The sequence below is a fragment of the Anolis sagrei genome, chromosome 6, assembly GCF_037176765.1.
Source record: "Anolis sagrei isolate rAnoSag1 chromosome 6, rAnoSag1.mat, whole genome shotgun sequence".
Lineage (NCBI taxonomy): Eukaryota > Metazoa > Chordata > Lepidosauria > Squamata > Dactyloidae > Anolis > Anolis sagrei.
This window is the reverse complement of record NC_090026.1, coordinates 36,517,185-36,532,005: the sequence shown is the minus strand read 5'-3', so window position 1 is coordinate 36,532,005 and position 14,821 is coordinate 36,517,185. Positions and strand designations below refer to the sequence as shown.

General features: G+C 43.7%; 1 protein-coding gene across 3 annotated transcripts in view; it reads left to right on the top strand.

The window, feature by feature from the left end:
* Positions 1 to 14,821, top strand: part of LOC132778218 (inactive phospholipase C-like protein 2) — a 64,018-nt gene that overhangs the window by 40,161 nt on the left and 9,036 nt on the right. For 2 of the 3 annotated variants that reach the window (XM_060780960.2, XM_060780961.2), the window contains exons 2-5: positions 865 to 3,348; positions 5,403 to 5,612; positions 9,525 to 9,600; positions 11,442 to 11,551. In XM_060780960.2, coding sequence (XP_060636943.2) covers positions 865 to 3,348; positions 5,403 to 5,612; positions 9,525 to 9,600; positions 11,442 to 11,551 — 2,880 coding nt within the window. Of the gene's footprint in view, positions 1 to 864; positions 3,357 to 5,402; positions 5,613 to 9,524; positions 9,601 to 11,441; positions 11,552 to 14,821 lie in introns of those variants that run through there. The other variant, XM_060780962.2, reaches the window with a different exon arrangement.

Sequence of the window (14,821 nt, the reverse complement as noted above, 5' to 3'; positions counted from 1 at the left end):
GCTTGCAAAATGAGAGATGGGGAACAATAATGCAGATGACTTGATCATCTGCATTATTTTGACATTTTGATCATTTTGACATTTATGTTCTGCGGCTGCAGTCAATGCAATTTATCTATTCACAACATGCTTGCCCACCTCTTTTCCTTTATTCTATACTATTCTTCTCTTCATCCTCTTCCCTCCCCACTCCTCACCCCCCCCCTCTCCGAACCCTCTCATCTTGACCTTCTGGTGAGACCATCAGGAAGTATGGGGGGATGAATGAGAAGGAAATATCAGAATGGTCGGATGTGACTATATTTAACAGTCAGGAATGGCTCCTGATTTCCCAGTGCTGGTTCTTTCTTATCTGGCTATTGCACCTTGGGGAATGACCAACATTCTTGAAGAGCAGGTCAAACTTGGTCATGGGGCAGGGGGAAAGGGTCTGTTTCCTCCTTTTAGTCTGAATAGTTTAGTCTTTTGTGAGAGCTCAGAAAAGTTTATTTCCTCTTTTTTTAAATAAGAGCCCCACATTCTCCAGCTATGGCTAGTCTGGTTGGGAAATTTAAGGAATTGGAGTCCCAAACAGTAACATTTCTGAGCTCTGCTTCCTATATCCTTGAAAAAAACAGTTTAAAAAAAACATTTAATCAAAGGTTTTGCCTTCACCTGTTGCAGAAATATGCCCTGATACTTTCCTATCAAAACATGGGAAAAGGTGGAGAAACAAGTCATGGAAGACAATGGAATTTGTACCTAAGCAATGTCTCCTCCTTTCCCATTTCACTCTTTACTTCGCTGCTTATGCCTTTTTAAGACCTTGCCAGTCCACATTTATGATGCCTCCCTGTCCTTTCTTTTTCTCTCTCTTTCTCACAGGATGGGTCCCGCCAGCGTCCCCTTCAACAGAAGAAGAAGACTGTCTCCTTCAGCACCATGCCCAGCAACCGCAAACTCAGCAGCACTGCTGCCTGCATTTCCTTCATGCTTGAGGGCTGTGAAATGAAGAAGGTGCGTTCCAACTCTCGCATGTACAGCCGATTCTTTGTACTGGACACAGACTTGCGCTTCATGCACTGGGAACCTTCTAAGAAGGACTCGGAAAAAGCCAAGATTGAGATCAAGTCAGTAAAGGAAGTACGGGTCGGGAAGAAAACACCTGTGCTGCGCTCCAATGGTCTCTCAGATCAGTTCCCAGATGAATGTGCCTTCTCCATCATCTATGGAGACAACTATGAGTCCTTGGATCTGGTGGCCAGTTCAGCTGATGTGGTGAATGCATGGGTAATGGGTCTGCGGTATTTGGCCTCTTATGGGAAACACACCCTGGAGGAGACCCCTGAGGCTGGACACCCCAATCCCCGAACCTCCTGGGTCTCCTCTGTCTTTGAGATTGCGGACCTACAGAAGGAAGGCCGGATCCCAATTTCCCGGGCTGTGCAGCTCATCCGAGCACTCAACCCTGGCATGAAAGTTTCAACAATTGAACTGAAGTTCAAGGAACTGCAGAAAGCAGCCCTTGAACGGGTTGGAGAAGAAGTGAACTGTGAGGTCTTTGTGGAAGCCTACTGTGAGTTGTGCACCAGGCCAGAGGTTTTCTTCCTCTTGGTCCAGTTTTCCAGCAACAAGGAGTACATGGGCCTGAAGGACTTAATGAGCTTTTTGGAAGCAGAGCAGGGCATGGAAGGGGTGACGGAGCAGATGTGCAGGGATATCATCACCAAATATGAGCCATCCAAGGAAGGACGAGAAAAGGGCTACTTGGCTGTTGATGGCTTTACTCGCTACCTCCTCTCTGCAGACTGTGACATATTTGACCCACAGCACCGCAAAGTCTGTCAGGACATGAGCCAGCCACTGTCCCATTACTTCATTAGCTCAGCACATGGAGCATGTCTGGCAGAAGACAGCTGTTTTTGGGGTGGTTCAACTTCAGACATTGGGGGTTATGTGGCAGCTCTCAAGGCCGGTTGCCGCAGCTTGGAACTAGTGGTGGGTGATGGTCCATCTGGAGAGCCAGTAGTTGGTGCCGGGACACGCCTGGCTTTCTCCAGGGTGGTGAGTGCTGTTGCTGAGCATGCTTTTGAGAGCTCAGAATTTCCTCTCATCCTGTGCCTGTCTGTGCGCTGTTGTGTAGTCCAGCAGAGGCTTGTGGCTGAACACCTGAGGAAGACCTTTGGAGACAAGCTGTACATAACACCCCCCAACTCCAATGAGGTCTATCTTCCTTCTCCAGAAAAACTCAAGGGATACATTCTCATCAAAAGCCGGAAGCTACATCCCAGCTGCCAATTGAGTGAAGGGGATGTCTCTGATGATGAGGAGACTATCGAGCTCGGTTTGCCACTTAGTGAGGAGCACCTGGATCAGCCCCGCTGCCGGCAGGTCTTATGCCGTGAGCTCTCCGATCTAGTGAGCTTGTGCCAGACAGTGACTTTTCAGAGTTTTGAGTCCTCCCGGCGGGGCCAGTCCTATTGGGAGGTTTGCTCCTTTAGTGAGGTGGAGGCCGGTCGCTATGCCAATGAGGAGCCAGAGGATTTTGTGGCCTATAACAAGCGCTTCCTGTCACGAGTTTACCCCAGCCCCATGCGCATTGATGCCAGCAATATGAACCCTCAGGACTTCTGGAAGTGTGGCTGCCAGATGGTTGCCATGAACTACCAAACACCAGGCCTCATGATGGACCTGAATGCTGGCTGGTTCCGTCAAAATGGGGGTTGTGGCTATGTGCTCAGGCCTGCCATTATGCGGGAGGAAGTATCCTATTTCAGTGCAAACACTAGGGACACCTTACCTGGTATCTCAGCTCAATTGTTGCACCTCAAGATCATCAGTGGTCAAAATCTGCCCAAACCAAAGGGTTCTGGGGCCAAAGGTGATGTGGTAGAGCCATATGTTTGTGCAGAGATGCATGGTATTCCTGCTGACTGTGCTGAAAAGCGCACCAAAACAGTGGTGCAAAGTGGTGACAATCCAGTCTTTGAAGAGACTCTGGAATTCCAGGTGAACCTCCCTGAACTGGCGATCCTCCGGTTCATGGTGCTAGATGATGATTACATTGGAGATGAGTTCATTGCACAGTACACCATCCCCTTTGAGTGCCTCCAGATGGGCTACCGTCATGTTCCTCTTCAGTCCCTCGCTGGCGAGCCTCTTCCCAATGCCACCTTGTTTGTCCATGTGGCCATCACCAACCGGCGAGGTGGAGGCAAAGCACACCGCCGGGGGCTCTCAGGACGCAAGGGGAGGCGCTTGCGAGAGTATACATCCACCAAGGCCATGGGAATCAAGGCCATTGATGAGGTGTTCCGCACTGCCACACAGCCCCTGCGAGAGGCCACAGACCTGCGGGAGAACATGCAGGTACCCAGGTAGTGGGAGATGGGGCTTCTGAGTTTGGTTTGCTTGGATTTGGGGTGAAGCGGTATGTCCTGGATTTTGAACTAAGCTAAGAGACTTTTATGAAGCCATTTAGGATTTCATGACCCCCCTCATTTTGGGGAACCTGATCACAGAACACCTGGGATCCTTTTGAAGTTGACAATGGATTCTGGGAATCGTTACCCAGAAAAAGTCACATTTCCAGGCTCTGGCTGGGTTTTGAAGAGTAATAGAGGTTCCTGATCATCTGTCTTTGATCTGGTACAGCAACCATGATACTATTTGTGCTGATAGCAGCCAAAGAGAGTTGTGGAGAGTTCCACACAGTCCTATATCCCAGAATATCAAGGCGGAAAATCTCACATTATCTGAGTGTGGACTCAGATAACCCAGTTCAAAGCAGATATTGTTGAATTTTCTGCCTTGATATTCTGGGATATAGAGCTGTGTGGAAGTGCCCTGGAAGGGAAGGCACCAGTTTGAAAGAGTCTGCTGCGGAGGGAGTTGAAACAGAACTGCAGCAAATAGTTGAATGTGTCCTGCATGTGGAATGACTTTGACATATTAATGCCTGAGGGATATAGAGAAAGGAGACTGGTTGGTTTTCATAGGAAGCTGCCTTGTATCAAGTCAGATTAGTTGACTATTGACCTCTTATTGCCTACTATGAATAGTAAAATCTTTTTGAAATTTCAAGCACAATGTATTTTCCATCACCTAAAAACTCATTTGCAGTGTAGATACCAGGGATTGCATCCTCTGCCTCTTCTATGGAAAGCCTATACTCTGTCAATGAATTATATTCTTTGGCCAAGCAGGGCATAAACTCCCTGAAATTTGGTGCCATCAGCATGCCTAGCTCCATCTTTATTTGTGATAACTGGGCCACATTGTGTCTATTTGTTTATGCAGTGGGCCCTCCACTTTCATAAGCATTAGGGATGGAGCACTCCTACAAAATCTGTAGGTTCTCCAGTGCAACTTTATAGATAGTAAAGGTAAAGGTTTTCCCCTAACATTAAGTCCGACTCTAGGGTGTGGTGCTTATCTCCATTTCTAAGCCGAAGAGCCAGAGTTGTCCGTAGACACCTCCAAGGTCATGTGGCCGGCATGACTGCATGGCACACCGTTACCTTCCCACCGGAGTGATACCTATTGAGCCACTCACATTTGCATGTTTTCAAACTGCTAGGTTGGCAGAAGCTGGGGCTGATAGCAGAAGCTCACACCACTCCCCGAATTTGAACCTGGGACCTTTCGATCAACAAGCTCAGCAGCTCAGCAGCTCAGTGCTTTCACCCACAGGAGCTCCAACTTTATAGCGTCTATGGAAATTAGCCATAGAGTTGCACTAGAGGATTTAGAGATTCCTAGAGAGGACGTATTAATCAAATCTAGAAAAAGATAAACCCACAAATGTGGCGTGCCAATTGCAGCAGCAAATGAAATGAAGTCTACAGATTTGTTGTGCCTGATATCCAATTTCAAACTAGAAATTGAGAAGGGAGGATGACGGATAGTCTTTACCTAATTCAGGGGTCCTCAAACTTTTTAGACAGAGGGCCAGGTCACAGTCCCACAAACCGTTGGAGGGCCAGATTACAATTTGAAAAAATCCCTATGCACACTGCACATATCTTATTTGTAGTGCAAAAAACACTTAAAAACAACACAATAATTAAAATGAAGAACAATTCTAACAAATATAAACTTATTAGTTTTTCAATGGGCCTGCTTTTGACTGATGAGATAGGATTGTTGTTGTTGTGTGCTTTCAGGTCATTTCAGACTTAGGTTGACCCTTAGCGAGGGCCGGGTAAATGACCTTGGAGGGGCGTATCTAGCCCTCGGGCCTTAGTTTGAGGACCCCTGACATAATTGCTGTGAAATTCAGTGTGATGTCAGGTAAACTATCATCCTTCCCAAGGAAAGGGAGAAGAATGGACAAAGCCAGCCAAAATTTGTGCATCTCTATTAATGTTAGGGGGTAGGGTCTAGAAGGTTGATACCTTCCTTATTTCTCTTTCTTCTTCCAGAATGCTTTGGTCTCCTTCAAAGAACTATGTGGCTTAACACCAGCAGCCAACATTAAGCAGTGCATCCTAAAGTTGGCCACGTGGCTTCAGCCCAGCGAAAAAGAGAGCCCCCCAGCAGTTACCTTGAATCTAGGAGATGAGTACCCATCCATGGAAGCCCAAGGGCCTGTCCCAGAACTCCTGAGGAAAGTGCTCGCTGCTTTTGACACTGTAAGTTCAGCTACCCAAATCTGCTTTCCACAGATTTCTGGATTTCTGAAACTGCAAAGCTTGTATTCATCCTATTCCAAATTTGTTTCTTGCTACCTTGGGTCAGGAGAAAAATGAGATGAAAATCAATCAGCCAGTTAAACAATCAATCAACCTGATGAAACAATGGGAATGCAAGAAAGGTTTAATTGAAGAATAGCATCCCTTGGAGGTTTTTGGATGACAAATTTCATGAGTCGTAGCCAATATAAGTACGGGCATTAGCAAAAGTTACAGTCAAGGAACATCTGAATGGCTAAACATTCCCCAGCTTTAAATTTTCTATACAATTCCCTTCCTTTCTATTTTATGTTCAGGAATTTTGGAAACTGAACATCAAAACATCTGGATCATCATCTTCTGAAGCCCCTTCTACACTGCCATATAAAATTCAAATTATCTGCTTTGAACTCAATTATATCGCAGTGTGGACTCATATAATCAAGTTCAAAGCAGATAATATGGATTATTTGATTTGATATATGGCAATGGGGAAGAGACCTGAGACCCACTTCTACTTTGCTACTCAGATAGGCTTCAGGGAGCCTTTCCACACAGCCCTATATCCCAGAATATCAAGGCAGAAAATCCCACATTATCTTAGTGTGGACTCAGATAACCCAGGCCCCTTCCACAAGCTGAATAAAATCCCACATTTTCTGCTTTGAACTGAAATACATGGCAGTGTGGACTCAGATAACACAGTTCAAAGCAGATATTGTGGGATTTTCTGCCTTGATATTCTGGGATGTAGGTCTGTGTGGAAGGGCCTTAGGACTTCAGCAACCTGTCGAAGTCTGTCAGAGGTGCCTACCTTAGACCCTTCCACACAGCCCTATATCCCAGAATATCAAGGCAGAAAATCTCACAATATCTGCTTTGAACTGGGTTATCTGAGCCCACACTCAGATAATGTGGGATTTTCTTCCTTGATATTCTGGGATATAGGGCTGTGTGGAAGGACACCTTGAGCCCCAAGTCTACACTGCCATATAATCTAGTTCAAAACAGATAATTGGGATTTTATATGGCAGTGTAGAAAGCGCCTCATAGACTGATCAAGAGAGAGCCCTTTCACAGAGTCATATGGCCCAGAATATAAAGGAAGATAATCCACAATATCTGCTTTGAACTGGATTATCTGAGTTCACACTGCCATATAACCCAGTTCAAAGTAGATTTTAAACAGCTGTGTGGCAGAGGCTAGTGTCACCCTGCTCCAAAATAGTGGGGAAACCTTGGTTCATGGAACACCTATTATTAGGGTTTCCAGAGTGTAAACTGGAAAGTGCTCTTAGACATTTAATGGTTGTGCAGAAGAGGTAATTTTAACAGGTACTGCATGATTTCCTGGGTGTGTGGCCTAAGATATCTACTGAAGTTTCCTCTTCTATACAGTCCCTTCCACACAACTCTCTAAAATCTACACTGAACTGGTTTATATGGCAGCGTGGACTCAGATAATCCAGTTCAAAACAGATATTGTGGATTATCTGCCTTTATAATGTGGGTTATATGGCTATGTGGGAGGGCCCTACAATCATTAAAAGTCCAGGAATATTTTCTAGTTTTCAATCTAGCAACCCTAAATAATTAACAGATCCCCAAAACAGCTCATTCTTCCAAATTGGTCCACACTAAGGCTGCTTGATTGCTATTGTACCAATACATCCAGAAAAGTTTTATCCTGGTCAAGTGAATAGGGAAGAATGTACCATTCTTTTCTACATAAGGTTCAGCTATCACCATATATTACCTGGTATAAATTGGGAGGATATCATTGGTTGCTGTTGGAAATTGAGAGAAGGGATTTCTCTCCCTCCGAAAAGTAATTCTTAATTGCATCCAATAAATTGTCTTGGGAAGCAGCCAAGAAAATGTTGTTCAAGGAGTGCGAGGTGGAGAGAGCATACAAATATAAACATGATTTGGAATGCAAGGAATGAATGCATATACAGGCAGTCCCCAAGTTACAAACAAGATTTATTCTTAAGTTGAATGTGTATGTAAGTCAGAACAGGTATATTTTTGAATTGTAACTTCAGCCTCTCTCTCTATGTGTGTGTGTGTGTGTGCTTTTGATAGCACATGGAAGGCTTAATATCCCTGTGGTGTTTGTTTTGCTGTCTGTGCCCCTGTCCAGAAGATTTCACCTCGCATTCTGTCCCTGTGAAAATTAGATTTTGAAAGATTTGGCTTGTTGTAGAAACAAGGATTGGTGATAAAGCTTCAGTGGAGACACCTTTCCCCTATGACAACTCTTTCAGGACTGAATTTCCTTTCCAAGGGGTAGATTTTTCATGCTTCCTGTTGTCTCACTCCTGTTCTTAACTATGAGTCGTTTGTAAGTCTGGTGTTTGTAATTGCCAGCCATTGGTCATAAAACAATAGTTGAGTTGCAGGCATGCTTGTCTTGTGCTTATTTCAGTAGCTTTCCAATTTGGTTCAGGTGTTTTTGGATTGCGACTCCCATCATACCTAGTGGGCATGGGGGGAGTTATATTCAAAGACCTTCTGGGGAGCCAATCTTGCAGCAGCTGTAGCTTTAATATCTGGTCCCAGCCTATCCTTTTCTTCAAAACCACTTGCAACTCGAGTCATTTGTAGTGCTCTCTGTTTTCGTTGGCCTGCTTTTTTTTAATTGAGCCCAAGGGCAGAGTTAGTCCATAAAGTATTTACCTAAATTATATTTAGCATCTAATGTCTGTAATGTTTTTATTGTTATTTCTAGGCATTTGTGCTTAAGTGTTTTATGGGGGAAAGCTGAAAGTTTGTTTTAAATAGCAAATTATAACACTCCTAACTAGAGTGTAACAAGGGCTTGTGTGCCTGAGTACTCCTCTATACATCACTATCACCATTGTTGACTGTTGTTGCTGTCCTCCTCTGGTCAAGGACAATGAAGATGCCAAGAAGATTTGTTGTCTGTGTAAACAACTGTTTTGCATTTGGAGGGGGATCTAGACATGTGGGCTCCTACCTGCAGTTAGAAGTCATATAATCCAGACACAGTTTTCACATTGCCTGGGATTGCAGAGCACATACAATTGCAGAAAGAGGCTGCTGAAGCCTTGACATTTGTTTTAGCATTGCTGTTATTAACTGCCATCAAGCCTATTTTGTTGGAAATAGCAACCTTCCTCAAGCGTCCACTAGTTGTTTGTTATGTATACAATTCAGATTGCTTACTGTATTGTATATGTGTGTATTGGTATGCATTTTTCCTTAACTTTTTGTTGTGGGAGGAGCCACAGACCATGTGATCAGATCTGGGCTTGTTCAGGGCTCAGACTCCATTGGACTTTCAGACTATCATTATATTATTATTATTATTATTATTATTATTATTATTATTAGACAGAGACTCTATTAATCTCTCAGAACAGAGAGATACTTTAAATTATGGACTGTTGATTCTAGGAGGAGGAGGAGGAGGAGGTCTCTGGAGGTTTGAGAATCTTTGCTCTAGACAATTCCATGGTCAATCACTTCCTGAAATTCACCATAGAATTGCGCTGGAGTGCCTAAAGAATCCTAGAGAGAACATTTTAATCAAACTCATGAATAATCAAAGCTATAATCCAATTGTAAGAAGATTTTCTTCCTCTCAGCTTTCTTCGTTGTGTATATTTCACAAGCATAGTATAAGGGCAGAAAAAGGCCAGACATCTTGAATTTTATCTACAGAGGCCCCAATGGTCAGAGAATGCAAGAGTTAATCTCCAGTAATCTGGACCAAATATTCTTCTTTCCCTCAGGTACTGGATATCCTAAGATATGAGGAGAGGCCAAATAGCTTTGCTAGAAGATTTGCCATCAATTCTCTCTTCACATCTTTTTTCTGACAGTCTTTATCTTCTCCCAACTCCACAGATGATCCAGACAAGCCGGACGCTAATTGAGTCAGCAGATGCTGTTCATGCCAAAATTATCCAGGTGCAACAAACAGGTAAGAGGACATCCATCACCATCTCCTTCCTAAACGACTAAAATATGGTCTGCGACCTCAGTGTTACTGAACCATTGCAACGAGAGCGACTGGTTTCACAAAACCCTCTTATAGTGCTGAGGCAATGGGAATGTCGGGAGGGGAGAGGCTGACTATCCTCAAAAGGAATGACAACAAGTCTCCTGAGTGCTGCTTCTCCTCCTCCTTGCTCCTCTTCCATGTGGCACCTGGGAACAGGTGTGCCTTGGTAGCTTCATTTTTAGGCCTGTTCCTGGGATTATTTGGAGGTGCTGATTCAGAGAATTTCATTGGATAGACCATGTCAGCTCCAGATTATTAAATATGGTTTTCTGTGGGCAAGCAGATGGCGACTACTGGATAGCATATGTTCTGTATCAGAAACTAGAGCTGATGTGGTCTATCCAATGCAATTTTCTGAATCAGCACCCCAGATAACCATACTGAATGTATAGTTGACCAAAAACTGATTTGCAACCCTTTGGGTACTAATGTTGGAGAGTGGTCCCTGGTCAAGCTGGTAAAAAAAAAAAAAATCTCTGCTAGAGTTTCTAGGATTTCTCTGCAATTGATTGTGTAAGCACATAAGAGTGTCTTTCAATTTTCTAAACACAACACATTGGAAGCAACAATTCTTTTTGGCTTGCAGCTCTCAAATTTCCTAGTCATAAGTCATTTTTGTAGTCCAAAAAGTCACTTTTGTTATCTCTGCTGCAGCCTCAATTATGGTCTAACCTAGTAATAATAATAATAATAATAATAATAATAATAACAACAACAACACTTTATTTGTACCCTGCTACCATCTCCCCAAGGGACTCGGTGCAGCTTACATGAGGCCAAGCCCGCAATACATCAATAAACAAAACATCAATAAAATAAAACATCAATAAACAATCAATACAATATAAATCATAAAACACATAAACAAAATAGACAATAAGCAATCAACAGTAACATATAAGCATTTAAAACCAATGGCTGGGCCAAATGTGATAGATTAAAATTAAAAAATAATGCTGATGTGAACAAGGTAGGATATAATTGGGATAGGATTTTCATAGAGAATGAGGGAACGCAGTCATTCCTAAAGCAGTAGTAAAGTGCATTTTGAGGACATAATGCTAAGAGCTTTCCTTATTCTGGGAAGGCACACTGGAACAACCACGTTTTCAAGCTCCTTCTAAAGACTGACAGAGTTGGGGCATATCTGATGTCTCTGGGAAGTGAGTTCCAGAGTCGGGGGGCCACCACCAAGAAGGTCCTCTCCCTCGTCCCCACCAATCGTGCCTGCGAAAGAGGTGGGAGCATGAACAGGGTCTCTCCAGATGATCAAAGAGATCGTGTGAGTTCGTATATAGAAATGCGGTCACGCAGATAGGCGGGTCCCAAACAGTTCAGGGCTTTGTAGGTAAGAACCTGCACCTTGAATTGGGACTGGAAAATGAACGGCAGCCAGTGGAGCTCCTTAAATAGGAGGGTTGACCACTCCCTGTAAGGAGCAGCAGTTAGTAACCTGGCTGCCGCTCGTTGTACCAATTGAAATTTCCGGGCCGTTTTCAAGGGCAGCCCCACATAGAGTGCATTACAGTAGTCCAATCTGGAGGTGACTAAGGCATGGACTACCCTGGCCATGTAATCTCAAACTGTCTGATATTTCTCCCATATTAATACAGTTTCATGTGAACTTGTTGCAAAGCAGCATCTATCTTTGGACCACCATGATGAGCAGGATCGATCATACCTAGATTAGAAGGTGACAGGCCTCTGTCTCACTTCACTTTATCTCTCTTCCCACTCCTTCTGTCTTCTCATTTCTCCAGGGATGGGTTTTCACAAGGAGCTGCATCGCTTGGAAACAAAGGAAGGCCTGAAAGGACGGAAGATGCAGAAAGCTCTAGAGAGTTTTGCCTGGAATATTACTGTTCTCAAGGTAATTAAGAGGAACATTATTACAGGGGTGAGGAACCTCATGCTCTAGGATCAATGTTTGAGTCCCAATTAAGACTTTGTGGATTTCCCAACATTTATTTCTTTCTCCCAGAGTGGGACCCAAAGTGCTGAAAACAATAACAAAATCCATATTCTCATGGCCTCTTTGCCATGACCCTATTTTTGATTGCTTTCCTGGCTTTTGAGCAGGGCTATTTCCCCTTTGAAAAGGTTGATGTCGATTTCCAAGGGGACAAATTTTTATCTTTGGTCCATGCTCCACTCTTCTGAAAATGAATGCAACCTTTGTGAATTATGGTGTGAATTATACTGTGAGATATTTCCGTCAGTTAGCATCCTGTGGCTAGGACTTCACCCTTAGAAAATAAGTACAGAGGTACAAATACTTATCAGGGCCCTTCCAAACAGAATATCAAAGCAGATAATCCAGAATATCTGCTTTGAACTGGATTATCTGAGTCCACACTGCCATATAATCCAGTTCAATGTGGATTTTATACAGCTGTGTGGAAAGGGCTCCGTGTTCATAAAGGATTTCTGCCTCAAAGGGCTTTAGGGAGATTCCTAGATGCGTAGTCCAAAATAGTAATTTCTCCATGCTCTAGAGCAGGGGTTCTCAAACTAATGCCCGAGGGCTGAATATGGCTCTCCAAGGTTATTTACCCGGCCCTCACTCAGGTGGTGGTTGTGAGAATGGTCCAGCATTTCTGTGTTCCCAAATAATATGCTGTGTCCAGGTTGCTTCATCAGGTGCTCTGCTATGGCTGATTTCTCTGGTTGAAGTAGTCTGCAGTAACTTTCATGTTCCTTGATTCATGTTTGGGCGCTGCGTTTGGTGGTCCCTAGATAGACTTGTCCACAGCTACATGGTATACGGTAGACTCCTGCAGAAGTGAGAGGATCCCTCTTGTCCTTTGCTGAACGTAGTATTTGCTGGACCACTCTCACAATGACCATGTCAGACTACACAGAGAAGCCATTGAAATACACAAGCATGTGGACAATTTCAACAGAAAGAAGGAAACCATGAAAATGAACAAAATCTGGCTACCAGTATTAAAAAACTCTAAAATTACAACAGCACAACAACAGAGAGGAAACAAACAAGGACATCTAATCACCTCTCAACAAAAGTTTGCTCCAGACAATGCCAGGCCATTATATGCTAATCAAGGTGGTCAGTTGAAACATTCACACCTAGCTCCAGCAGGCAAGAGTCCTTTGTCCCCCCTGGTCATTCCACAGATATATAAATCCTTTTTCCTAGTTCCAACAGACCTCACTACCTCTGAGGATGCTTGCCATAGATGCAGGCGATACGTCAGGAGAGAATGCCTCTAGAACATGGCCATATAGCCCGAAAAAACCTACAACAACCCAGTGATTCCGGTCATGGAAGCCTTCGACAATACATTGAACAAAAATCCTATCTCATCAGCCAAAGGCAGGCCCACACTTCTCACTGAAATACCAATGAGTTTATATTTGTTAAAATTGTTCTTCCTTTTCATTACTGCATTGTTTTTAAGTGGGGGTTTTTTGCACTACAAATAAGTGTGCATAGGAATTCATTCATGTTTTTTTCAAATTATAATCCGGCCCTCCAACAGTTTGAGGGACTGTGACCTGGCCCTCTGTTTGAAAACTTTGAGGACCCCTGTTCTAGAGGTCTGTATTGGCTGGGCAAGGATCACTTCTCACAGGCGGACCACTTTCTGGGAATTAGCAGATTCTGCCTGGAACAGCTGTCTGAGATGGCACAATTGAAGAAGCAAGCTGGAAAGACTCCACATTGTGGTACTGCTCCTAACCTGTCTTATCGTAAGCATCTTTCTCAGAGCTGGATTAAACGTTAAGCAAAATAAGCACGTGCTTAGGGTATCAAGGAAAAGGGGGCACCACAGAAGTTTTCCATTGCTGTATTTGCCATGGGCTGTATGGCGAAAGGCTGCATATGACGCAGCTGAACCATGTTCCAAAAAAAGGCTCCAAAATTACAAAAATTAGGAGGAAAAAATCCAATATAAATGAAGTAGAAATATATAAAAATAAACATTATCTTGCATCTTACTGTAAGCTTTGTTTATATAGAGAGGGGGGGGGGGAGTTTATATTTTGAATTGGACACCTCAATCCTTAAGTGCTTAGGGTATTTAAAAGTCTTAATCCAACCCTGCTTAGAACTGTCTGAGACACCCCAGGGCTTTCTGGGGTTCTCTTTTTCTCTAGGCCCTTACACACAGCCCTATATTCCAGAATATCAAGGCAGAAAATCCCACATTATCTGCTTTGAACTGGAATATATGGCAGTGTAAACTCAGATAACACAGTTCAAAGCAAACATTGTTGGATTTTCTGCCTTAATATTCTGGTATATAGGGCTGTGTGGAATCGCCCTCTGTTACAAAACACCTTCACCCTAACCTTGCTTAAGTTGACCAAAACTCAAGCTGGGAAAGGTTCCTTTCGCCTTACCAGCCTAGAAGCCAGTAACTCTAGGAAATTCTGATGTTCTTACTGCAAATAACATTTTCAAGTTACGTTCAATCAAGTATATTGTGCGCCAGCTGTGCCCATACCTTGTGAAGTCTGACTTGGCCATGGTAGTCCACGCTCTGGTTACATCCCGTATAGACTACTGCAGTGTGGTCTACGTGGGATTGCCGTTGAAGACTGTCTGGAAGCTTCAAATGGTCCAACAAACACCAGCCAGATTGCTAACAGGGGTTTTTGGTTTGTTTTTGTTTTTTTCGTGTCCGGAGCTACTTATGAAACTGCAAGTCGCTTCTGGTGTGAGAGAATTGGCTGTCTGCAAGGCCATTACCCAGGGGACACCCAGATGTTTTGATGTTTTACCATCCTTGTGGGATGCTTCTCTCATGTCCCCGCATGGGGAGCTGGAGCTGACAGAGGGAGCTCATTCGCGCTGTCCCCGGATTTGAACCTCTGACCTGTCGGTTTTCAGTTCTGCCGGCACAAGGGTTTAACAGATTGCACCACCAGGGGCTCTGATAAATCCTCTAGTGTTAGTTAGAAATAAAATTACAGCTAATAGACTCACTAAGGGCCTTTCCACACAGCCATATAACCCAGAATATCAATGCAGATAATCCACAAGATCTGTTTTGAACTGGGTTATCTGAGTCCACACTGCTATATAACCCAGTTGAAAGCAGATAATGTGGGATTTTGTACAGCTGTGTGGAAGGGGACTATATGTATTCACAGATCTGCATTGGTCCAAAGCCTA